Raw genomic sequence first — 27194 nt, 5'->3', positions numbered from 1 at the left:
CTATACAAACAAATACATATCACTTACTTAGCTGGTATTTAGCAGGACTTATGTACCACACAACAATCCATTGTCTAACTCTAACCCCTTGACCCCCAGCCACTGAAACTGCTTCAAAGCTAAAGTCAAGATTAATTTTTTTCCAACTCTCTGTTTGTCCAACTTGGACATCTGTCAGCTTAAATGCTAAGCCATATGCTATCTATTGTCTGAGAGTCAGTACTTACATGAATGAGTGAGCACTTAAAAGATATTGACCGTAGCTAGGCTGTCTTTGATTAAAATGACTGATTGTAATCCAGGGCAGTCACTGTTTGCTTTTCAAAAATTTAGCTTGATCATCTAAAAACTGCTTGTTTAGAACAGCAATGTCAAAATAAAGGGAACGAGCCTTTCATGAACTTTCAGCACACTCTCAGTTTCTGCTGATTTAATACCCATAATCCTTTGTCCCCTCAGTCTCTCTGTCTCCTTTCCTTCACTGGCTTTAACCACACATTGCTACATCCTCCTCTCCCCCTCCAGCCAGACTTGTGATGCTCATCCATAGGGTGACAAGGCGCAAAACAATGGAGCCTTTGGGAGACGGAGCTCACCCACAGCTCAACATCCAGGAAAACATACACAAAGCTTCATTGACTGCAGCTCAGCAAAGACAGAATGAGGGGGTGGGGTTGGGATCATCCATAACTTAAAAGAAGCAGCTGATATGGAGATAAATTACGACTACCGCAGGATAAAAGGCACGGGGCAGGTAACAGTAACCCAGATTTGAAGTCGGCATTCCTGCACCGAGGGTAGAGCTGCATGTAGCGCAGCCTCAGGGAACAACCTCCAGTCATGCAATAAAAGGATGGGAGTGGGCCATGTCAAAGGGCAGACACAGCTTGGAGTATCCCCCGAAGACGATCTGTTAAGCTTAGTGTGACAAGGTGATAACAAGCAGTAGAGAAAGTTAAAGTGTATGATTGGCTCCATTACACTTTTAGTGAGGTTCCTATTATTCGTGTTCTGTCAGTCTGAGGCGGTGAAAGGCTGGTTCAGGCTGAGAAACTAATCTGACATCTTGCCCTCTGAAACCTCAGTGGAGCTTTTGGCAAGTTTTTAAATGTGAAATACACGCAGAAGTACAAACTGCACTATGATGTGGCAGACCAATAAAGATGAATGACCTGTTGTTTACCTGCTGGTAAATGTTTGCCTTTGTGAGCGTGACATTATACTTTCAGTTTCCCCACCTTCTTATCTGACACCTGATTGAAAAGTACCTTACTTTCACATGCTCACATTGACGCAATACACAAAGAGTTAGGTGACTTCCTCTGATGAAACCTGAATGCCCCTGACTATTTATCTCATACCTGTGAAAAGTACGTCCATATTTTAAGCTGTTATTCTAACTTTTGTGTACCTGAACAAACTAAATGTATTCATTGTACTGTAAAATCAGGTCAGTCCAAATTACAATACAAGCTTTCATTATTTCTCTTACTCATCTGAATTTGTTCATCGTTGGTTCCATTAACCTTATAACCCAGATCAGGCTTGCTGATGTTATGTAGCTGATCGGTAAGTCAGCTCATTTAACTCTTGTGTGTTCAAACCCATTAAGTACACAAATCAGCCACAGCATTAATGTCTACCTCATGCTGCCAAAACAGATTTGACCAGCATAGAAGCAGGACTTCTCTGGGTTTCCTGTGGTGCCTGGACATTGACAGCAGATCTTTTAGGTCCTGTGGATTGTGAGGTGGAGGCCTCTGATTCCTGAGATGTTGTTACTGTGTGGAGGCTGCTGCAGTTGTGGTACATGTCAAAGTAACATCCAGTTCTTCACTCTAAATGTTAGTGGTTTAAATGTGTCTGACTGATGTATGTAACATATAATACTTACAATGACCTCTTGCTCACAAAGGTCCAATCTGATGTAGGAAGTCACTAGCTGGAGTCCAGTTAGTAGTTAATAAGATGTCACCAAAAATGTAGGAATTTCCAAGTAGCCAACAATCCTGAGGGCAACATTTTTCTCACTTTCAGGCACACAAAATAGAAACTGGTACAAAACAACAAGCCATGCCATCATCAACACAAAAAAAATACCACTGTAGGCCTTCAAAGCCTACATATCATTTTTTCATTCCCAGTTTGCATCACTGCATAAGCCGTTGTCCCCACTCTGCCATCCATCATGGATCTTTATCAACATGGTGACGGCTGGATGGGGCGGGGGTTGACGGTTGGTTGACAACCTCTTATCGCTTCCCCTGACTACATCTAACTCTATTACTTGGCTACCTCCACCTCTGGCTGCCTTCTTCCTCTCCCATCTAAGGCCTCGGCTCTATCGCACACCATCAGAAACCCTCGCTCCTTCTCCCTCCCCTCCTCCCCGCATTCCAACCCTCAGTACATCTATATGAACTCTCTCACAGCTGATGCCCCGATGCTTTGTGGGAGTGTGTGCGTGTGCGGGTGAATAATGTGGGTCTATGTGTAAAGGAGTACTTCTTTGTGCCTTTCACCCCCTGACGCTTACTGGTCCCATGACAATGCTTCCCTTATATGCACATAACACACAGACGCACATGTGCAAACACACAGGCGCACATTGCACAGAGCAAAGTGTCAAGTGTGCTGGCAAGGAGATGAGGAGACGATGAGCAGCCTCGCAGCCCTCAACACCGTCGTCATTAGCATCACACGGGGACTGGGATTCATGGAAGAAGAAGAAAGGAGCGCTTGATGTAGTTCCATCTGCAGAAGTTAACCATGATGCCGTCTCTCTCGCTGCCCCTCCTCTCCTAGCCTGAGTTACCTCAGGCGGGGTGAAGAAGCCCATTCACAGGAGAAGATGGCTTGAGGAGACGGGAGGGCCTGCGTGCCAGGCATTCCACAGTACACAGTGGATACATTATTATGACATTTACAAGTCCAGCTAGATAGATACAGCGTGATATGTGAGTGAGAAAAGCTTGTCCTTGCAGCGTGACTGCCATGAGGTGAGCCCAGCGAGGTAAAACCACAAAGCAATGCAGAGTGAAGGAAACTATAAAAGCCCATGATGTATGTATTTGGACTCATTTAGCCCTGCAAAAAACAGCAATAAAAGCATTTACAGCTCCCCATAATCATCCTGTTTACATTAGTAGAGAGCTGCTACTTATTCAAATCCTGAGCCAAGGTAGGAATTACACTTTTGTGAATACATTTGTTTTTTGTTCTGCCACTATAGAATTTTCTTTTATCAGTGGCTATTATGCACTATAATATACTAAACCTTATCATTGTACCACCTGCTCAGTTGTTCAAAGAAAATCCATAGTATGTGAGTTTACCGAGGCTTGTGTTAATAAAATCTCATTTGCATTGACATGAGGGATATGCACGGTGTAGGGAATGTGACAAAGCATGGCCAAAAGTATGTGGACACTCTGGTTGGGATACTTTGGAGTACTTCTGGTCTGGGGATGCTGGCAATCGAAGGAGAAACATGGTCTTCGATCTTAGTCTTGACTTATGTTCCACTCAGAATATTCAGTAATGTTAGGGGTCTACAGATTCAGTCTTAAACCTTCTGGACTGCTTTCAGGGTCATCGAGGCCACCCTGATAATATCAACCATGTTTGATATTTATGAATTAAAATCAGGATGGATACAAATAATGCCCTAACACCTGGAGCAGTGGCAACTTGGGATATTTTCTCAATGTAAAGCATTATTGTCGTTACAGGAGTCACCCACCACTTCTGAACTTTTTTGCCAAGCCAAACTAACCAGCTGCTGGCTGCTTCATATTCATCCTACAGACATGAAAGAGGCATCGATCCTGTCATCTAACTGTCAGCAAGAAAGCAAAAATTTTTCTTTTAAAAATCAACTATTCCTTTAATGTCAGTACTTGAACAATCACATACAAAGGTGTAATTTTCAGAACTTCCCATCTGTTGTTCATGTGTTTACATACTTGTGGAAACGTAATGTATATCCATGCCTACACTGACTAATTCATGTGCACATCAAGAAAGAACTCTATGTTACCAGGAGCGACTTGAACTTATAGCACAACCCACTAGTACAGTCACATGAATGTTGTATTTGCAGTTTTACATAATTTGATATTTACCATACTTATCAAATGTTTGTGGGCTTTCAAATACTTGAACAGCTTTCTTAACCCCTTTATAAATGCATTTTTTTTTAGAATTACACAATGTGGTTGAATGTCACGTCTGTTCTGCACTGATTAAGACACGTCACCAAAGTGGGCTTTAACTTAGATGCAAACTGCAGAACTTGAGGGTTTAGCATCATTACAGGCTGCTGACACGCATTTCAATGTTCCCAAGTCTTGCAAAATCAATTAGGCTGATTGGCTGCAGGAAAGATCAATTTGTAACACTGAACACTGAAGTCTTTTCCTCCCATAACTGAGATTTTTGGCTTTAACAGCTGTTGCAAGGAATGTGTGGAAGAAAACGATCAGGTGGAATGTGCATGATCATCACACTGACATATTTCGCGGCTGGTATGTTGTTGACAAGCGGAAGTGAACAACAGATCTAGTCATGGAGACATGAGGAGTCAGCGTGACACACCATTAGCCGAAACGCAGATCCTGTTCTCCAGTCGGATCGCCTCAAAAATGAGTCCCCATAGCCACAGTGAGAGGGCAACACTGAACAACAGATTAAACTCTCATTCACTATTGTGCTGCATGACAAAAGTAGGTCCATTTTACTATTCAGCTGGTGGAGACAGAGAGAAAAAGAGTGTGAGTGAAGAGGAAATTCTACATTTTCTACAAAACTTTTCAGCATTTTGCAATACTTCATGCGGTGTACCATTTCATCTGTCACTTATTTTGCACTCGTAAGAAGAGGCTTAACTGCAGTCAATAAAAACTGGTTTTGTGTTGAGTTGAACACCAAGAGATGTTTGGTTTCTGATAGTGCAACAGCATGGTGAAATGATCTCCATTTTCTCTGGGACATGAGCAGATAGAAACAGTAAGGATTGTCTGTAATCGCCTTCATGGCATAACATGACCATGAATCATGGCTTCATAGATATGACAGATAGGCTTCTGGAAACATCTGTTGTGTCATTTGATTTTTTTTTACTGAAAGTCTGACTGCATGCTGAATCAGATTGTAATTTAAAGATGTGTGACCTTTTTTAGTTATACCGAAACCAAAAGAGACATACTCAGAAAAGTCCCCCATGCTCCAGTAACACTCAGAAGTGAAACCATGACAGCAGGGTGCATTACTTAATGCCCTGGAATAAGGTGGCAAATAGAAAGTAGAAGTAAAATGAAAATAGTTGTTGATATAGAGTTGCCTTCTATAATAAAATAATTAAACCTGTTAAAAAAAAAAAAGAAATTATAGCACAATTTGATTGTAATTTTTTTCTTTGACAATAGAATGTATATTATTTATGGTGCTGGCTGACCAGAACAAGCAGTGGAAATACATTAACTTGAGATTTCAAAAAGGCAGTTTATAGGAGGTTTAACCAATTTCAAAGATTAAAAAAAAACACAATTAAATGAGACCATAATCTATACATAAATTTACAATGAAAGTAACATTAGCTGCACCTCTAGTGGAAACTATTGCTATTTGTTGACAGGGTATGGATGTACCCGGATGTTGTGTAAATGAACCACTGCAGTGAATAAAGTTAGAAAGAAAACAAACCTAGTTTTAAAGCTGGTACATCTATTTCCACTGCAGATTTCTTGGTATAAGCTAACTTGAGGTTGTAAGGGAGTGTGACAGGTCCGCGGTGATTGCAGCTTCTACATACACTTCCACACACAAATGCTGTAATAACTAATCAGTACTGTACCTCATTCTTCTCCTATTATAGTCAACTCTCACTAGTAAGAAGTTTGTTACATATTCCTTATCTTGTCTTTTTAGTGGATAATCAAGCATCACACCAAAAAGGTAAATAAACTCACACATAAAGTTCCAACAAACTGCAATTAAAAAAGAGAACAAATTATTTCACCGGTAAATGGGTTCTTACTTTTATCTTTATGCCGTGTCAGCGTTGTTTTTGTAGTTTCATGCCTATAAAAAGCTGGATTTAGTTGAGCTGAATTGATTTCGCTGCTGGGGGTCTTCTGGAGGGGCGGGGACAATTAGGGGGGTGAGAGGGGATTGGCCAGAGCGGACGGGAGGAGGCGCTGATTGGTCGTAAACCGGCAGGCCCCGCCCCCGCCTTGAACCTGCTGTATGTTGAAGCGATGCGTTGAGCAAGCTGAGTTTAGAGGGTCTCTCTCTAGCAGGGTGACAAGTCAGACCACTGGACCGACCAAGGGGACGTAGCAACCGTTTGAAGACAAAAAATTAACCTAACACTTTTCCTCGTTTCACCGCTGGATACGTAACTCGCCCTGGGGTTGGATTAACTTAAAACCCACTCTTTTTTAGTTTTTCTTTTTAATTTGCTTTAGAAGACACCGCAACTCACCGAAGACAATGGGATCCCAGTCATCCAAGGGAGAGGTGGCCGCGGAGGCGAACGCTGCTTCCGCCGATGCTGCGACTGTCAAGACCAACGGGCAGGTAATTACACCCTGCTGGCTCTCTGTAGGGGTTTTAATAACGGAGGAGACTAGTAGAAAGGAATAAAAGTTGGTTTTCTCTCATGAAAACTCGCGTTTAGCTAATTTAGTCGACGTTGAATTGATTAAACCTGGATGTGAGGACATTTGGAAGTCAGGTGGGGCTTTGAGCATCGCCTCTGAGGGGGAGCTGCTCACAGTGGATCCCGAAAAGTCACACATTAGTCGGTGAGGTGAAGTTATTTATGTGTGTTGTCCAAGTTTAAAGCGAGTGTGTGTTTATTTCTGATGGAGGTTTAACCCCAAACCCGCACAACGTGTTGGATATTGCCAGGCGTAAAGGGGGAGGGGGGCAGCCTGGGCGCACGTAGGCAGTCTACTATACTCCTCCCTGCTTAAAAACAAGCCGCCTGTCGTCTGGACACCTCTGCTGCGGACTGGGACTTTCCAAAATTCAATTTAAGTCAAATGAGTCATATTTAGTCGTCGATGAGATGCGTGTAACCATTAATAGAGTATTATGAAGGTAAATTACCCACACAGTCATCAAGTAATAAAAATGTAAATTGATTTCTGAATGACTTTTATTATTTGACTTCTACTAAATTAAGTCACATCTTTAAATATTAGTGTTTCTGTCTTTTTTCCGAGAGAAATCAACTAAATTGGTGTGTTTTTATTCTCATCGATGGGCTCCAGCCTGGTCTTTGTTGAGCCTGTCTGTCTGGTACCTCAGGCGGTCTGTGGGCAGCTACCGCCGCCTATCGGCTGATTAGAGTACTGCAAGGCGTCGCCTCTGAGCCAGGCGACACGGTGGTTAATTGATGAGCACAACGATCCTCTGAAAAGAAATGAGAAATACACAGCAGAAATAGTTTTTCTTCGCTTTTTATGCATGTTCAGAGATGTTTTGAAAGTAAAAGCATTCAAACCATGCAAACAGACAAGTTGTCTGACATTTTTATCTTTTGACCTTTCTTCCAGGAGAACGGACACGTGAAAACCAATGGCGATGTCTCTGCAAAGCCTGACGGGGATGCTGCTGCTACCAATGGCTCAGCCGAGGCAGCCAAGGAGCCCGAAGCCGGCGCAGGAGGTGACGCTATTGAGCCAGCACCTGCTGCAGATGGAGAGGCTGCCAAACCTGAAGGCGAGGCTGCGGCCAAGGAAACCCCCAAGAAGAAGAAGAAGAAGTTCTCCCTGAAGAAGTCCTTCAACTTCAAACTGAACCTGAAGAAGAGCAAGAAGAGCGAGGCTGTGAAAGAGGAAGCGGCCGCCACCGCCGCCACCGCCGCCCCCTCTGAGGAGAAACCCGCTGAGAATGGAGCTGCTGCTCCTGCGGAGGAGAAGAAGGAGGAGGTGAAGGAGGAAGCTGCTGCTGCCGCTGCCGCTCCGGCCGAGGCTCCAAAGGCAGAGGAGGGGCCGGCTAAAGAGGAGGCCCCCAAGGAGGAGGCCAAAGAGGCAGCTGCTGCTCCGGCCCCTGAGGCCACGAAACCAACAGAGGAGAGCAGCTCGACCCCCGCTCCCTCTGAAAAGAAGGAGTGATTGTACCTTTTGCTCACAATGAACTGGGTGAACTGTTTTTCAAGAGAGAGAGAGAAAATTTAAGAGTATATATATATATATTTATATATATATGTGTATATGTATACATATGTATATGGATATATGTATATGTAAATATATACACATGTATGTGAGAGACTCCTTCGACGTGCCACTTTTCGTCATGATAACAAGACGACAGACTAGATTCACTAGATCACTTCCCTGGTTACTGCTCGACATCTGGACCTGGACTGAGTTTGAGGCTGTGGGTTGGTCGCTATGTGGAAAATGGATTTTATCGGCTAGAACGCCAGCTAATGACACCCTGAAGTATAGATGGATGAAGGATGAATGCAGAAGGATGGAGTCGAAGCATCTTTTCCCTAAAAATCTACAGATCAAGATGCCTCCTTGCTGAAGGAAAGATGCTAGATAAGATACTAGGACACCACCACCACTTGAAATGACTGTTAAATAGAAAAAAAAACAAACATGAAATCAGAAAATTAAGAGACTCGCCAACTTTTTACATTCCTATATTTTAACCCAAATTTGAAGTATTTTGTGGTGTATTATAGAGAACCATCTTAAAGATTGAGAAGCTATGTCTTGTTTGTTTAAAGAAAAAAAAATAGACAATTTTGATTTTTACCTTACTATGAAAAAAAGAACACTTAAGCTTGCTATGTCCACTGTTGCGGTTTGATATGAAGCAGAGTTGTTTATCTGTCGTGTGTGAGCCTGAATCTGCTTTGTCTCTGTAAATACATTGGATTGATTTCTGTTCTTTATTTTGCTAATGTTGACAGATGTTCCTGGTTTTATTGTAAAGTTGATAATGGTAAATAAATGTTGGTTACCTGCCTGTTTATGTGTCTTTACGGTTATTTCCATCATGCATTACATTAGTTGTTACAAAGTAGCACTTTTCAGTAAGAAGATGTGGAGCCTGTTTGCATATGCAAAGTTTTTATAGCACTAATAGTAGCCTTGTAGAAGGACAGCAAGAATGAGAATCTGTCCAGTTTTTGCACAGATTGAAAATGGAAAAAAACATACTTTAAAGGCTGCTCCACTGACTGATATTTTAGATTTTTGTTATTACATTTATGGCTGCATATCAGACAAAGGGAAGTACAAAGATTAAACAATTGGAGCAACTGTGCTATTCCCTTTCATGTTTGACCTCAAAACCCAGTTTAAAGTGAAACTACAACACTTCTGAAAGATGAAATAACCATCATCTAAAGTAAAAGTAGCAATAGCATAACTTTGAAATACTTAGTTCCAAGAAAAAGTAATTCCAAACCTTAATGAAGTAAATGTATGTAAATATAATCAGCAAAATGTACATAAAGTAGAAACACTTGGCACAAAATGGGATCAGTCGGTGATCTATTTTTACGTCATATACTGTTGGATTATTATTGCTGATCCATGAACGCGCAAGCAACATTTATTGCATTTGACTGAGCTGATTTTACTCATTTTTAAACACTGTCAAATGTAGAACAGTTCATTAGAAATCATTCATTATATTCTGATAGTCTGCTGTAAGGTACCTCAGACAAATGTAGTGGAGTAAAAAGTCCATTGGAACGTATTGAATCCAAAGTAGAAAGTAGCATTAAATTGAGTACAAGCACCTTGAAAGTGTGTGTAAGTACAGAACTTGACTAAGTTTGCTTTACACGACTGGAAATTTTGATAATTTTGCCGAATTCATAAAGAAAAAAGACACTCTTTGACAGTTCAACACATTTCCTGCTATAGTATTTCCTGATCTGATGTGAACAGTGTTTTCTGTATAACTCACATTGAAATCATTTTTCTATTTCTGCTACATTTACTATTATCTCATAATAGTACCTGTGGCTACAGGTGCTGTCAGTCAGCAAAACCTACATTTTTTTTTTTTTTTTGCTTTAATACGTCAGTCATTTCCATGAAGAAAGAGCTGTGGCAGCAAATGATTTCACCCCCAGGTGATTATAATACACTGTGAGAAACCCAAGCAGTAGAGTGGGAGTAATAACGTTTATTAGTGCTATATTTGTGTCTGCTGTGACACAGTAAGTCTGAACAGTTCAAACTTCCACATCAATAATATTTTACTCTACTCATTCATTTAATTAGTAGCCATTATTAGACTGATAATCACTCAGCTTTAACCCCACAGTGGTATGTAAAGAACTGTAGAGAGCCAGAGTCGTACTGTGAGGTATGGAAAAGCAGCTGGTACACGATATTACAGGTAGTTAAAAAGTAAATTTTAGTATGCATTTCTAGGATTTTATTCACTTTTCAATACAAAAATGATGCAAGTGTGTTATGTTTCTTGAAACTTGTCATCTGGGGCCTGAAGTAATGGTTTTGAAAAACAATTAAGCTGGAAACAAACACAAAATAGACAACACTTTTACTGCTATGTTGATCAGTCACTCTGAAAGTCCAATATTTTAATAATAAGTGAGGGAACAATTTGGGGCTGCAAAGTGGCTCAGCGGTTAGCACTTTCACTTGCAGCTTGATCCCTGGTTCGCGTGCCTGCCTTCCTATCTTCCGAGGATCTTTCTGCATGGAGTTTGCATGTTCTCCCTGTACATGTGTGAGTTTTCTTCGGATACTCCAGCTTCCTCCCACAGTCCAAAAACATGCTGAGGTTAACTGGTAGCTCTACATTGTCCGTAGGTGTGAATGTGAGTGTGACTGTTTGTCTGTATATGTAGTCCTGTGATAGACTTGTCCCTGCCTTCACCCAAAGTCAGCTGGATAGACTCCACCGAATGAGGATTTTATATATATTTGTATAGATAATGGATGGATGGATGGGAACAATTTGTTACACATTGCACTTACTTGACATGTCAGACGAGTCATAATCTGTGATTTCCTATTTAGCACCCACTCACTTTTGGCTGATTGGTTTAGAGATAATTGAACACTTTAACACTCCAATGTTAGTTCCACTGACCCCTGGCCCTCTATTAGTCCCCTGGCCCTGAGATCAGCACCATTACCTCTGCCTCCTCCCCTCCACGTCCACACTCTTCCCTCCATTTGGAGGCGAGCAGCCTCCTGAAAATGGCTAACCGAACACAGCAGCCCTGCTCTGGGTGAACTGACCTAGTTCACATGGTGATATGATGAGTTGAGATCTGAGCTACATTTGGATCCAGTCTTCAAACAATTATGAATTATTTAACCAAAGCTGAAGCTCCCACTTGATACAGCTCTTTGGCTCTTGTATCAGATGCATCTGTTACCCTCAAACAGAAGATTTTTTTGTTTTTATTAATAGACTTGAAATTGGAAGCCAGATCATCACAAGGCCGGTCTAAACTGTGCGAAATCATCCACATGCTCTCACTCTGAAGATACGCGGATGATATAGTGAGCTGTGGATTATTATAAATAACTGCTCCACATACAGTTCACTTGTGCACTGTTTTGTTTTTTTCTGTATATCACTGCTTTGTTTGCACTGTATGTGAGATTCTGTCACTGATCACTTCAGAAGTGCTGCATTTCTCATTCAGCAGAGACAGGGTCTGCAGAGATTTGGAAGTTAGTGAAACACGAATGAGCTTGTACTGCAACCTGCTGGTGATTATGTGGAACACCACCACGCTGATCCCCATTGTCTGTTTTCTAACCTGCTTCAGTGAAGTTTAAGAGACAGGATGTAAACCTTTAAATCACTATCAGTGCACACTACAGTATGATAAAGGAAACGAATATTAAAAATAGAATTTATAGCTATGTTTTAAAAGAAATGCATGTTAACATCTTATGCAATATCCAGCATAAGACAAAATACATTGACCGACACAAGATGCATCTACTTCAAGATGTTGCTCTGTTAAAAAACATCTTTTGAAAAGTGGTCCTTCACTCTAGGACACAGTTTTGTTTTATATATACATACATATAAAAGATGAACTGTTCTCATGACATATACAAATAAAATAAATGTAGGAATATATATTTGCGAAAGTAAACCAGAAACTCCAAATGTCCAAGATAAAAAAAGACAAATAGATAGATAGATAGATAGATAGATAGATAGATAGATAGATAGATAGATAGATAGATAGATAGATAGATAGATAGATAGATAGATAGATAGATAGATGGATAGATAGCACACAAGAATTCAAACCAAAAAAATTGCCTAATTTAACACAGACAACTGTCATTGTCTAATTAAGACAAAAAGATATAACTGAACAATGGTTACTCAAGTACAAAGAAGTAATACATGGAGATGGATGATCTAAAGCCACTGTGTCAACCTTCTGTAGCTGACATGAAGGTTAATGAAATTAATTACTTATCTGAAGCTTGATGATAAACATTAAACAGCTATTGAGCTGAGTATCAGGCCCCTGTTGTGTTCTATGGTCCAGATCTGTACATACAGTCAGCAGTCTAGACACACTCGTCTGCCAGGCTGAGGCTGCAGTCAGTCTCGGTGGTCTTCGGTTCGTTCACCGGCGCCTCCCAGGCGGGCGGCTGCGCTTCTGTGATTGGCTGACGAGAGCTCAGCGCGAGCTCCCTGGTGCAAGACAGAAGCCGGTGAGCTCTGAGGGGTAATTGGTGTAAAATGGCGCTGTCTCAAGGAACAAAGAAAAAAGTTTGCTATTACTATGACGGTAAATATTCAACTTTTGCACCTTGGTTTCTCTAATTATTGAAGCGGCCGCGGAGGCGTGTAAATGTTTAGGGATTTTCATTTGTATTTCTCTTTTTAAAAAGTGTGCCATACGACCAGGCTATCTAGCCGGTATAGCAAGCTAACATTAGCTTGCTCGGTTGGCTAACTAGCTTGTTTTAGCTACATGGAATGGTTGGTTAGCTGCTAGCTTTCGACTGCATGCTGTAAATAATCTGGTTTTATTCCGCATTTCGAATTATTCAATAACCGTTTTAGTTTCCTTTATTTAAAATAGCATTGTAGAGAATAACAAGGACTGCATGTGAGCTAATATGGTCTTTGTGGGAGCAAAGAGAAGCCGTGAAGCTACCGGCGCTAATCACATCAGTGATCCTCCAACTTGCTAACAACTTCCGACCTGACAAGATTGATGCACCGGCTTTCAGTTTGATTAGTATTATTTGGCTAAATGAATCCGTAGAAATAAGTGTCGTTCAGTTATGCGTAATTGCTGTTCAGATGAATGAATGTTAGATGTATAATTACAAGCGTTGGAAGTTACAAGCTGTCTTGATGTAAAATTAAATGACCACACTGGACTCGTGCTAAAACATCTGCCCATTTAGTATCTGTAGTTATCGCATATAAGCCTTAGTTGAGGAAGTAATTAAAGCTAATTAAAGCTGTATGACAGACACATTGATCGTGCCAGGGTTTGATATCAGTTCATTTATGCCTCCACAATGTAATGTTCATTATGGGTTTGTTGAATCTGGCTTAAAAACAGATTCATACTGATTCATAAAATTCTCTATCTTTGTTTGCTCCAATGTATATACCATTTGATAATAACAGGGCACATTGTTATTGAAGATATTATCACACAGGAGAGCCAAGCTACATCAGTATACCTTTTTCTGATCTTGAACGTGTTTTAATGTTGGTTTCTTCCATAGGTGATGTGGGAAACTACTACTATGGCCAAGGCCACCCTATGAAACCCCACAGGATCCGCATGACACACAACCTCCTCCTCAACTATGGACTATACAGGAAAATGGAGATTTATGTGAGTTATTCCACTTGGACCCTGCTAAAATTGTAGATGCATACACCTTAAATGTTATTAGATCATCTCACAGTTGGCATTGTCTTTATTTGAGGAGAAAGCTGTCAAAAAAATATATATAGAGAGAACATTTTCAATCTGGGGTTTCTGTTCAGTGCTTATAAATTGCACACATTTAAATATATACAAGGTAAATTGGTATGTAAATTGTTTTGTGTTTGCAGCTTACACTGATTAATCACGTGCATGTTTTTTTACATTTTGTTATGAGATCACATGAGTTAGGTGGTCATTATGCTTATCTGATTCAGTGATAAGCATAAAGCAAACTTTCTTGATGAGAAATCAGTCAGGAATTGTCAAGCTTATAGGAAACCAGGGTGATTATTTTCGTGGTTGATTAATGTGTCGATTGTTTTATCAGTTAGTTGTTTTGTCCATAACATGTTAGAAAAATTCAATGTTAAATAGTCAGTCAGTGTTTTCCAAAGGCTTAGTTGACCCCATTAAATATCTTGTTTTGTTCACATCCCAGTTATAATCAGTTCACTGTCATAGAGTAGGAAGAAAGCTTGAAAATATTCGAATTTGAGAGTCTACATTTAGAGGGTTTTGACTGACCTCAGACTAGCAGATATTCCATATTTAAAAGTGTCCTTTGTATTTTCATTTGCTTTGTGACCAAAAAAATGTTTTCAGGTCAGCATTATTTTTGTTATGTTGTAAAATATTTCCTAAATATCTGTGTTGAAGCCAACAGTGTTATATTTTAACCAGATTGTTATGAAATTAGTGAAATAAGCCATGTGAAGTCACACGAATGGAAGCCTACAAATTAATTATTTACAATTTTCTAATATAAACATGAATTCAAAGGTATGAATTCCACTGAGAGAACTTGACAGTTAGTTGTTGATTGAGAATACGGGTTTAATTGTCAATAGTTTGTGACTGTCAGTTTCATATTTCATCAGCTCTCTGAAATGAGTAAAGTGGCACAACTGCATTACCTATATGTCATTAAAATATTGGGTTAATCCTGCTCCTATAGACTTGGCAACACATCCTAGCTACGACTTTGATCACACCCAGTTACTGATAGGTGGAAAAGTGCCAGCCCTGACTTTCTGAATCATTATCTTTCTGTGTGATTTCAGAGACCACACAAAGCCAGTGGTGAAGAGATGACAAAATACCACAGTGATGATTACATTAAGTTCCTGAGGTCAATCCGACCAGACAACATGTCCGAGTACAGCAAACAAATGCAGAGATGTGAGTGTTGTGTTGTCTTGTGTACAGTACGATCACACGTTCTTCATGTTCAGTTCTATTAAAATTATCTGTCTTGTTCTCTCTCTCTTTATTTTTTTACACAGTTAATGTCGGAGAGGACTGTCCAGTGTTTGATGGTCTGTTTGAGTTTTGCCAGCTCTCAACAGGTGGCTCTGTGGGTAAGTTGTTTCAACCACACACCACATGATCCTTGCACACTGTTCTCATACTTAAGGAACATGCATGACTTTGTGAACAACTTTATAGTTAAGAGTCATCATCTTGTGCCTTGGACAACGTTAAAGGATCATATTTTTCACCCCTTAAGCTTCAGTGTACCGCCGGCGGTACACCTACTAATTTGCATAGGAATTTCAAGAATGTCCGACGGCTGCAAACACGATTATACAAACACTATACACCGATGGAAAGCTTAGGTTCTCATGAATCCGCCGGTATAAACCACTTTCAGATGTGATTACCACAGCGGGTGAGAAAAACACATTTGTGCGACAAAAACGAATATTCATCCATCCGTTCTCTATACACGGCTTCAACGCACACAGCGCGACTCACATTTCCGGGTTTATTATTACACACAAAAAAAAAGATTCCCAAAAAAACGGCCATAATCCAACCTTTTACATCCAGATGACACAAGCCAGTAAACTATTTTATCCAAAACATGTCCTGAAGTTGGTATAAAATCCCCGAATCGGTCATTTTCAAGGAAATGCACCTCGCGATGCCCGTCCAATATTCCCTGTATTTTTCGTAATTTTTTTATTTAAAAATAGAATATTAGCGATTTTTTGTACTGAAAACGGCTGGAATTGACTGAAGCTTAAAGGGTTAACCATTTAGTATTAGTGAGAGTAAGAGCACACAGAGCCTGCTAAAGGATTCTTATTAATACTGTTAAGTGTTGCAGCATGTCGACAGTCTTACAGTAACTTGAACATAAAAACAACTCACAACCACGGTACTATGGAACTTAAGTTTTATAGCAAGTGTGAGCTCTAAGACTTAAAATGTTTTTATACACACTTGAAATGTATTAATCAAGCAGTCTCGTTTAGGTCAGTGCATGCCCATCAGATGCATTCTGCTTGTGTTTACTTTTCTCTAGCTGGAGCAGTGAAGCTGAACAAGCAGCAAACCGACATCGCCATCAACTGGGCCGGTGGACTCCATCACGCCAAGAAGTCTGAAGCCTCTGGTTTCTGCTATGTCAATGACATCGTTTTGGCTATCCTAGAGCTGCTCAAGTAAGTGTTTTACCACCGTTGTTTTCATTATTCAGTGTGCTGATATAGATGTTTATGTCTGATGTTCACAATAGTTTTGATGCCGAACACCAGATCGCCTTTTTACAATGACAAGGAGTGCATCTCTTAGTACAAGATTTTTAGAGACTCTTCTGACAGTGTTGTTTTGCATGGACATTTGTTTAGTTTAAGACAGACTCAGCATTTTCACCTCGCTGTGAAGGTGGTCAAATGTATTTTAAGCCACTCGTGGCGGTTCTTATGATGAGCAGATGACAAATGTATGCGGTTTTCATAGGTTTTGGTTCCACTTACCTTTTTGGGGTTCATATTTTTTCATGTGCAGGATCATAACCCTCAGAAAAAAAACAAAAGTTCAATATAATGTTTATTATAACTTGTTATATATTTATTTTACAAAAGTCAGAGGGAAAAATGGGTACACAGGTGGTTCTACATTCTGCAGTAGAGTCATTCACAGCTGCATTGGGGCATTGTTTTTTTAAATTTATTTTTGCAGAATCTGTTTACAACAGATGCTTTGTCTGCTTGCTATATATATATATATGTATATATATATATATATATATTATGTGTGTGTGTGCAGAATTGTAAATGAGACATGTAAAATAAAATGATCTTGCTGAATTATGATGTTTAGCGTAGACGTGGTCAAATCTGACAGTGTAATTTTGCTAATTAATAAACACGTGCTTTTGGAACCTGACAAATTTTGGGGTTTAGAGGGTTAATATATCATGAACTGAATTCTGTTTCCTGTGTAGATACCATCAGAGGGTGTTATACATAGACATTGACATCCACCATGGTGATGGTGTGGAGGAGGCCTTCTACACCACAGACAGGGTCATGACTGTTTCATTCCACAAGTATGGGGAGTATTTCCCTGGCACTGGAGACCTGAGGGTTAGTTTTCCTGTTCTAATAGTTGTTGCCATTTTTTTCTAATCTAAAACATCATCTGTGTATGTTGGACATATGTGAGCAATGATTCAACGATGTTTCCAATGGTTACAGGATATTGGTGCAGGAAAGGGCAAGTACTATGCTGTAAACTACCCTCTTAGAGACGGCATTGATGATGAGTCTTATGAAGCCATCTTCAAGCCTGTAAGTATTCTTTTATCATGGAAATACAATTTATAAAAAAATGAACAAAGAGCTACAACTATTCCGGCTCATTCTCTGACTAATACTTTAATGTTTATGTTTGTGTGTTAGATCATGGCTAAAGTCATGGAGATGTACCAGCCAAGTGCTGTGGTTCTCCAGTGTGGAGCCGATTCACTTTCTGGAGACAGACTGGGCTGCTTCAACCTCACCATTAAAGGTGTGAACAAACCTTACAGTCCAGGCACAATACTAATAGCTGCTCTTCCAATATTCAGCATTTAACATGTGTATGTGTTGATGCTCCAAGGTCATGCCAAGTGTGTCGAGTACATCAAAAGTTTCAACCTCCCTCTGCTGATGCTGGGCGGTGGAGGCTACACCATTCGCAACGTGGCCCGTTGCTGGACCTACGAAACCGCCGTTGCCCTGGATTGCTCAATCCCAAATGAGTTACCCTACAACGATTACTTTGAGTACTTTGGGCCGGATTTCAAGCTGCACATCAGCCCCTCCAACATGACCAACCAGAACACCAACGAATACTTGGAGAAGATCAAACAGCGTCTGTTTGAAAACCTCCGTATGCTGCCACACGCCCCCGGTGTCCAGATACAGGCGATCCCAGAGGACGCTCCTCACCCAGACAGTGGAGACGAGGATGAGGAAGACCCAGACAAACGAGTCTCTAGTAAGAAACCTCTACAAGAATTGATTTTTCTTCAAGATGTTATAAGAAATGAGGTCAGTCCGTGTCATTTCACATAGTCAGTGTTGTCCCACCGTCTCAGATTTTGTGATTTTTGAGTTTACTAATATGACATTTGAGACCCACAACCAACTTGTGTAAAATATTTTGGCAGTATTTTTGAAAATTTAATATTTTTCAGACCTGGGGGATTTTTGAAATTTTACCCTCAAATATAAGTCTTGCCTGATGCATTGGCTTATATTACTTGCCACACATCTTTTTCCACTAATATTGGAGGTCTCAAAAATTGGTGAGATGTCAGTCTAAAGACAGCTTTTTGGTAGGAAACGTGGATATCTGGTGCCCTCATACAACCTTCTCTTGAAAATCTTTTAAAGAAAACATGGACTCTGCTGGAGACATCCATTCATTTAGATCTGCTGGAAACAATCCTGCGTCCTCACCAAATGTCATGGCTGTGGGAGTTTGATTTCTGGAGCAACTGAACCTTAAAACAGGTTCCCAGATGAGATGTTGTGGGCTAAATTACAGAAATTCCTAGATCTGACAACTTCAGAAAAATTAGCCACATAGTTTTGATGAGTAAACTCGTAAAATCTGAACAAAATCCTAGATTATGCAGCAACACATTTCCTGAATTCTGTGTTTTGACACAAACCGACTACACACAAACTGGAGGGAAGGTGTGGATTTACAGTCGAATGCGTCACGGGAAATTAATGGACCATGTGGACTGTGTGTGTTTTGTGTTTCAGTCCGGGCCCATGACAAGAGGATAGCCTGTGAGGAGGAGTTTTCTGACTCTGAGGACGAGGCAGAAGGGCAGGGTGGAGGACGCAGAAATGCAGCAAACCACAAGAAGGCGAAACGAGTGAAGAAGGAAGAAGAGAAGGAAGTAGAGGAGAAGAAAGGTGAGACTCTTCACAAGACAATGTGGCATTTAACAATGTCAAAAACTATAGTGATGCATGTTTCTTTGGTTTCTAGAAGTGAAAGAGGAAGAGAAGGAGGAAGAGAAGATGGATACCTCAGGGTAAGAAACACTAATGTTGTGATGCAGTGGTCCAAGTCAGGCGGTAGTCTGCAGACTAACAGGTCAATTAGCTGCTCAATATGCTTTCATCTGATTTCTTTGGTTACTTATTTTTCCAAACACTGAGGACAATTAGAATCAGCATATGCAACATTTTTTCCAAGTATTACCAGTACTGAAAAAAACATGGTTGCAGATATTTTGCTACTTACACTTTAAATTTGTTTACATACCACTTTGCTCTGTGTGAACACAGCCTGCAGTTAAACCAAAAAATCTCGTCACATGACTGTTGGTTGAAGCTAACTCTCTTGTGGCTTTCAAATTGCTCAAAGGAGCACACTTTTTTTTTTTTTTTCAGGAACTAGTGTAATCTGTGTATTTTGGTAACTATTTTAAGATACATGTAGAATAAAGTAATATTGATTTAAAAGAGTATACAATTTTAAGCTTAATTTGATTATCCTCATGGAATGGCAAATTACACATGAGTAGTTCAAGGGCCTTTGGGAAGTTAACTTGATTGTGGTTTAAAAGAGTCTGGGTGTCATCCTCAACATAACTCTACGTAGCTTTTCAATCTCACATCAGTAACATTACCTGGTCCGCCTACTTTCACCTATGAAACATCAGTCGTCTCTACCCCCACACCGCCACCATCCTTGTCCACAGCATCATCACTTCCCGTCTAGACTACTGTAACTCTCTCCTCTTTGGCCTCCCTAACAAATGCCTCCGTAAACTTAAGCTTGTCCAGAATGTATCTGTCTGTATCATCACTCAAACTGCCTCCATCCACCACATCACTCCTGTCCTCCAACAGCTCCACTGGCTCTCTGTTCAGTTCCGCATTCAATTCAAAATCTTCCTATTAACTTTGAACACCCCCCACAACCTCGCTCCCACCACGTCTGTCCAACCTCCATGTTCCCACTCCCTCCCGTTCTCTCAGATCCTCTTCCTCTATTCACCTGTCTGTCCCCTCAGCCCATTTCACCATCACTGTCTCTGGAATTCACTACCACCCCAACTCAGAAACATCGATTCATTCCCCCATTTCAAACCCCAACTCAAAACACTCTCTTGTATTGTTTTTAATGTGTATTGTGTATAAATGAAAATGTTTGTATGGTGTCCTTGAGTGCCAAGAGAGGCGCCTTCAAATAAAATGTATTATTTTTTGAAAAGGAGAGGATTATATTAGAAATGATTTAAATATCATTTTAAACAAATGTAAGCTTTTAGGGCTGACTGGTTCACCTCAGAGTGATTCAGATCTGTAGTTCAACTCCAGGAGCATTTGCAATTTCTGCCTCTGTGCAACCGTTATGCAGCTGTTGACGTAAAAGGTGAAAAGTTTAGATATTAAAATATAAATTGTTGATTTGAAAGGATGTATTTCAACTCAACTGTTTGTGTTTCAGACCAAAAGAAGAGGTGAAGACAACTTGAAGTCCAGCACAAGGAAGAATGGGTTATGTTACTGTCGTCCTCAAGCCCCACTGATTCCTGTATTCTCCTACTGCAATGATAGGACCTTTTTTTAATTCCTGTTTTATTATGTGATCTTATCTGCAAACCTGGTTTACGCTGCATTGCTTACATTGGTGTCCAAGCTCAGTGGGTGGGTGTTGCACAGCTACAGCGGAATATATGATCGTTGGTTCAGGCCCCACCCACTTAGCACTTAATGTTTGACAGAAATGCCACAAATCCTTCTGAGCTGCTGCGTGAACCAGTTCTGCTCTATTATGAAGAAATCCCAGCCAGAGTATTACTGTTCCTATCCTGGTATTTCAGAATTCCACCTGTATGTGGGGCTGCAGCTAAAATACCTGCAGAGACGTAGATGATTTACAAGTCAAGTGCTGACATGCAAAAAAGGCTTTTATTAGTTTTTAAACATCTATTTATGATACTGTTAGAATAAGCAGCAGTAGACAAACTGTTGTTTGCCTTGCTGTGTGAATTCATCAGTGAATGCATGTTTAGAATGATGTCGCCTTTAGCATGTACATGTTGTTCTGCCTTTGCCCAGACAGTCCCTCGTCTCTGCTCAGTAACTTATTTTAAATCATGAATACAGTCAGTCCCTTTAGGCCGTCTTCCTAGATGATGTTTCCTTTTATTTTCTTCCTGAATTGTTTGTATGTTCATGGATGAGTGAGTGTGAACCTCTGTTGGGGAGTGAATGACTTATTTTAGATATTTTGTACCATTATACATAAAGGTGGAGTAAGCCAGTGAGGCCCTCTACATGTGGTTGTTTGGAGTTCTATCCTTGTGAAATGTGCATTATCATAACTTTGTTATAAAAAAAATAAAGAAAACAGATCCACTTTCGCCATAGGAGTGAATTTGATACCCAAACCTGCCATTTGTAGGCTACATGTGAGAAAAGTTCTAAACTGTCCAGTAGATGTTTAAAATACTTTCCCACATGTGAGTAGACAGAATGGTTCAACTTAACTATTACAGTGCGTAAGATTATACAGACAAAAATCTCTGGTAAGCAAGTTCATGTTAACTAAATGGTAGAGTGTTGCAGAGATCACACAGACAACTCCATTAAGCAGTTTTATGGTGGAATGGTTTCAAAACAGAAATGCATCAATAATTCAAACTCTTATCAAATTAAATACACTTAAGGATTCAGGAGTATGGGATTTAAAGTCCAGTCGCAAAATCTTTGCACATCCAGGGTACAAAAATTGAAATCCAGCTGTTCCTGATGTTACCAAGAGTTTCCAAATTATGTTGGAAAAATTGCTTTAAAAAACACACTTGTCACAAAGATGCAGTCACAAACCTCTCCTGACCTCTCTTCCTTTATTTTGAAGCAATCTGTGAGAAGCAAACACGCTAAATTCAATCACTGGAAAGACGAGAGATGAGGTGAGCTGATCGTAAATACACTGTCTGTTACTCCTCCTTCCAGACTGGACCGAGCCTGATGTTAGTTGAAGCTGTGGGGTTGAGGGGACTGGCTGTTTACGCCTCTAGTTCAAAGTCAAAGTACTGTGGGTCAAAGTAGTGAATCCTTACGTATCCGTCTTCTCCTCCACTGCTGTAACTGTAGACAACCACATCAGGAGAAAAATGTTAGTGGTGAGACAACTAAATAGTGTTAAACAGACTACATTTTAGGGCAGGGTATTACAAGTATGGCCAACTTGTACCTCTTGCCATCAGGGTGAAATGCCACACAGTTGATTGGGCCGAAATGACCTTTGACCCTGCCAAACTCCTCTTCGTAGGCAGCATGGAAGAACCTGGGTATAGCAAAGAAGACAGATTAGCATTAAACATTCTTGAAAATGTAACTCATACAAGTGATGTCATCTAAATGTTTTTCCATGTGATTTGATATCAAATAAGTGACAATTTGGTTCCTGGCGAGTACAAACTCAAAGCACTGAGCTTTAAGTATTAGGATGAACTTAATCTGGGGAACTTGCAACCAAGCTGCCACATTTTAGCTCACCTAGCCTCAAACTTGCCAATCCTGGTGGAGGTAGTGGTGACCTCCATGGCTTCTTGTCCACCTCCCATCACAACCTGAATCACAACCCATACACAAGTGCTTAAGGTTAGTAAGGACATGCTGTTTTCTGTCGCAAAGTGCCAAATCAAAGTGCACATTGTAACAGTACACGCAGCTTTGTGTGCCATTTCTTACATGATCCATAATGGGGGAGATGGCAGCAGAGTTGACAGGTCTCTCTGTTTTGAATGTCTTGATGTGGTCCAGAGAAGTGGAGTCAAACAACTACAAAGAAAAAGAAAGACATCAAACACTCAGTGGCAAAGACCAAACAAAAGTTAAATGACAAATCTGACTGAACTGAGGACATGTTATGAAGCCAAAAATCTGACAATAAGCCAATTTCATGGAAGAGAAGTAAGGTTTTAGTGACCCACATATCAACAAAGTGAGTTATTGTGGCTGTGTTTAAAGATCCTACCTTTGCCGTGTTATCCTTGGAGGCACTGATGAATATAGTGAGATCCACTGATGGCTGGATGTCATTGATCTGCCTGGAGTGTTCCTTGGCCTTCTTCAGGACCTCTCCGGACTATCCACAAAAAAAACACAGTCCCAACATCCAGTTTTAAAGAGTTGGAGCAGTCACTGTCATACTATACACACATTCTCCGGCAAGGAGGCATTTCCCCATTCTGGTTTGTTTATAAAACAGCACTGAATGCTTCAAACCTTGGCGCTGAACTGATTGATCTCTCCATTCTCATGTCCAGCAATGACAAACTCTCCCAGAGGTCCCCACACAGCACTAGTAATCTTGTGGTCACTGCAAGGCACGGACAGGTACGGCTGGTTGTCATCTGCAAGACAGGAAGAGAGATTTCCTAGTCAAACCACTGACAGGTACTGCAATGTTGCTGAGCAGCATTTTTGCCAAAAGTGTGAATATTATGTATGAAATGTAAATAAACAGTAATGTATGACTTAATCACTTTATTACATATTTGTAAAGCGCAAAATTTTATTTGTAACAATTTAAAACCAAGGCACTTGTGAGTTATAACCTAGTAGAAACCAATAATAAGAAGGCGATTGTGATTCCATGGCTAGCCCTTTTTCAAGGTCATTGTGCCTGCTGGGTAAAACAAGTATGTGTGGTATGTACCTATCTGCTGTGGATCTCTCAGGTCAAAGAAGTTCAGGTAGCACTGGTAACCCATCTGTTTGTCTGTGGAGAACATGATGATATTCCCGCTGAAGTCAAAGCCGCATGTCCTGACAGCAGAATTGGTGTTGAGTAGAGCCAGCTGTTTACCTGCGAACACAAGACACAATGCAGGCTTAACAAGATAATGGACTCATTAACAGCAGGCAGAAAAATGTACACAAGGAGTCTCATAGTTAACCGGCCCAGTTGCAGGATGTGGCATCAAGAAAACTGCGCCACCGTTTATTATACAGCTTGTTTTTACTCACCGGTCTCACAGTCCCATAGTCGACAGCTGTTATCTGCAGATCCTGTTAATACGTTTTTAGTGTCCCCTGAGAGACGACATGTTAAAGAACCACACTTGTACATGATCAGCAACCACAGTACAGATGAAGTATCACAGCGCCAGAGGATCCCCCTCAGAAGTGTTAGTTTCACACAAGAGATTTAAAGGATCATTAGTGCCTGAATTACAAGTACTGATTTATTTAGAAAAGGGACAACAAAAAAATATTTTTTACACTATTTGTGTTACCTATGGTTTCATCTGCTCAAGAATAACAGACATTTTTGTTTTTATCAAATAGTGACAATAACAGGAACAAACATAGATTTCTGTCAAATAAACTCATTGCCTTTATGATATGCAGAAGGATCAAAGATCAAGAATCAAGGATGTTTGTTGCCATTGCATTTCTACAACAAAATTTTGGTGGTACTTGTGTAATAGTGCAATGAGGTGCAACTTCTGCTTTAAAGTGATCATGTCTACTGTTGTAATTGCTCACAAAACCTTTAATTTTCTTCAGAATAAATCTCATATCCAAGCATATTTCCTAATAAAGGATACAGTCACAGTCAACACACCACACAGCTCCTGTGTGTCCATTGTAGGTACCAAGCCTCTCGCCGTTCACAGAGTACCAAACGTTGGTGACCTAAAATTGGACATTAACGAGAGATAAACAAAATAAATCATAAGATTCCAAATAAACTTGCATGTTAAATTAATCAACTGAATTAGTATAGACTCACTGTGTCTTTGGCTACAGAGAATAGCAGATCTCCTTCCCTGTTGTACTTGATTTGAGTGATGGACCTCTCATGGCCCTGGAGTAGGATGGGTTTCTGTGAAGAACAGCGAAATTATTTGTATACAATTACGAAGGTAGAAAGGTTTAAAAGGAGAAATATATTAGATCTACAGTCTGTGGTGACACATAGCATCTAACGTTGTGTTTGCTTCCTTATCTTGACAAAAATATCATCTGTCCAGTTATACAAGAGGCCGGTAAAACATCACGCAGCTACCATTAGCCAAAATGTCTTGCTAACATGAGAGCTAAGCTAGCGTTAGCCCCGGTTCATACGCTAGATAAACTGTAGCTAACACTCGCAGCAACAAAATGGCCATAATTCGGCTCAAAACATTGCTCGTAGAAAACGCTTATCAAAATATACTAACCATTTTGTCAACTACGTGTCACCAGTCGGTCCAGTATGTTTACTGCGCCTCCCGTATAGAGAGAAAAAGTGAACACTCGTGTATCAGGCGTCGGAGCTCCAGCGGAAGAGGACGACGATACACTTCCTGTGTGAAAAAGCAAAATGGTGTCTGTGCGACCCCTACCGGTCAGTACATGTAGTACACATACTATTGAAAGAGCCGAAAGCCTTCAAATGTTTTACCATGACATTTTTTTATGTAAAATTTGTTTTTGCAATAGCACCTCATTAAACTTGATGCAGCCTGCAGTTAAAAATATTTTCATCCACATCAGTTCAGGCACATACTGTATAACTGTGCAATATGGTCACTGTAAGCACATAGGGAAGTGACATCTGGAAATGATGATAATTAAATGGCATCTGTAATCTGTTAACTGACATTTGTTAAAATGCGATCAGTTTATAGATTCAGGGTCCGTGTATATTTTGGCAATTGGATTTTCCGTTCTGAAACAGGTATTGAAAAACAAAAAAATGAGTGGATATTTGATTTTCATTTTAAAATACAAAAATTAAAATTTAATACAAGGTGTTTTTTTGTGACAGAAGAGTTCAAGGTGGAGGTGGGACTACATCAGGGATCAGCTCTGAGCCCTTTCTTGTTTGCTATGGTGATGGACAGGATGACAGACGAGGTTAGACAGGAGTCTCCATGGACTATGATGTTTACAGATGACATTGTGATCTGTCGTGAGAGCATGGAACAGGTGGAGGAGAAACTAGAGGCGTGGAGGTTTGCTCTGGAAAGGAGAGGAATGAAGGTTAGCCACAGCAAGACGGAGTATCTGTGTGTGAATGAGAGGGACCCAAGTGGAAGAGTGAGGTTACAGGGAGAAGAGATCAAGAAGGTGGAGGATTTTAAGTACTTAGGGTCAACAGTCCAGAGCAATGGAGAGTGTGGAAAAGAGGTGAAGAAGCGTGTACAGGCAGGCTGGAACGGCTGGAGAAAAGTGTCAGGTGTGATGTGTGATAGAAGAGTTTCAGCTAAAATGAAAGGAAAGGTTTACAAAACTGTGGTGAGACGAGCCATGTTGTTTGGTCTGGAGACAGTGTCCCTGAGGAAAAGACAGAAGGCAGAGCTGGAGGTAGCAGAACTGAAGATGCTGAGGTTCTCTTTGGGAGTGACCAGGATGGATAGGATCAGGAATGAGTACATCAGAGGGACAGCACATGTTAGAGGCTTTGGAGATAAAGTCAGAGAGGCCAGACTGAGATGGTTCAGACATGTCCAGAGGAGAGAGAGTGAATATATTGGTAGAAGAATGCTGAGTTTCCCACTGCCAGGCAGGAGGCCTAGAGGAAGACCAAAGAGGAGGTTTATGGATGTGGTTAAAGAGGACATGCAGGTAGTTGGTGTGGGAGAGGAGGATGCAGAGGACAGGGTTAGATGGTGGCAATTGATTCGCTGTGGCGACCCCTGAAGGCAAAAGCCGAAAGGAAAAGAAGAAGAAGATGCGATAATATGACGTTTTTTTGAGCGTCATGCAATACTATGACGTTTGTGATGTGTTTTTCACGACATGCTATAATATGTTTTTCGAGCAACCTGCTATAATATGACGTTTTTTGGATGACATGCTATAATAAGATGTTTTTTGGACAACATGCTATGACGTTTTTAGAGCGACATATATACTATGACGTTTTTTTCGACGACATACGATACTATGACGTTTGTTGGACGACATGCTATAATATGACATTTTTAGAGTGACATGCT

General features: G+C 40.4%; 3 protein-coding genes across 3 annotated transcripts; 2 read left to right on the top strand and 1 right to left on the bottom strand.

Annotated features, from left to right (window-relative positions):
* Positions 1 to 6250: 6250 nt before the first annotated feature.
* On the top strand, positions 6251 to 8991 carry marcksl1b (MARCKS-like 1b). The gene is made up of 2 exons (XM_022198437.2): positions 6251 to 6579; positions 7563 to 8991. The coding sequence occupies exons 1-2, from the start codon at positions 6493 to 6495 to the stop codon at positions 8121 to 8123; spliced, it is 648 nt and encodes a 215-aa protein (XP_022054129.2). The 5' UTR covers positions 6251 to 6492; the 3' UTR covers positions 8124 to 8991.
* Positions 8992 to 12638: 3647 nt separating this feature from the next.
* hdac1 (histone deacetylase 1) lies at positions 12639 to 21609 on the top strand. The gene is made up of 12 exons (XM_022198438.2): positions 12639 to 12781; positions 13740 to 13852; positions 15010 to 15127; positions 15232 to 15306; positions 16257 to 16395; positions 17181 to 17322; positions 17434 to 17526; positions 17638 to 17746; positions 17837 to 18217; positions 18994 to 19149; positions 19226 to 19271; positions 20696 to 21609. The coding sequence occupies exons 1-12, from the start codon at positions 12733 to 12735 to the stop codon at positions 20721 to 20723; spliced, it is 1449 nt and encodes a 482-aa protein (XP_022054130.1). The 5' UTR covers positions 12639 to 12732; the 3' UTR covers positions 20724 to 21609.
* A 226-nt stretch (positions 21610 to 21835) lies between these two features.
* On the bottom strand, positions 21836 to 25573 carry eif3i (eukaryotic translation initiation factor 3, subunit I). The gene is made up of 11 exons (XM_022198439.2): positions 25431 to 25573; positions 25001 to 25093; positions 24816 to 24903; positions 24232 to 24297; positions 23921 to 24070; positions 23488 to 23615; positions 23237 to 23347; positions 22951 to 23040; positions 22756 to 22829; positions 22451 to 22543; positions 21836 to 22344 (listed from the first exon to the last, which is right to left on the bottom strand). Exons 1-11 carry the CDS (start codon positions 25431 to 25433, stop codon positions 22263 to 22265), a joined length of 978 nt encoding a protein of 325 aa, XP_022054131.1. The 5' UTR covers positions 25434 to 25573; the 3' UTR covers positions 21836 to 22262.
* Between the last annotated feature and the right edge of the window lie 1621 nt (positions 25574 to 27194).

This window comes from Acanthochromis polyacanthus, chromosome 11 (assembly GCF_021347895.1).
Source record: "Acanthochromis polyacanthus isolate Apoly-LR-REF ecotype Palm Island chromosome 11, KAUST_Apoly_ChrSc, whole genome shotgun sequence".
Taxonomy (NCBI): Eukaryota; Metazoa; Chordata; class Actinopteri; family Pomacentridae; genus Acanthochromis; species Acanthochromis polyacanthus.
The sequence above is the reverse complement of the archived record's forward strand: the minus strand, read 5'-3'. Positions and strand labels throughout refer to the sequence as shown.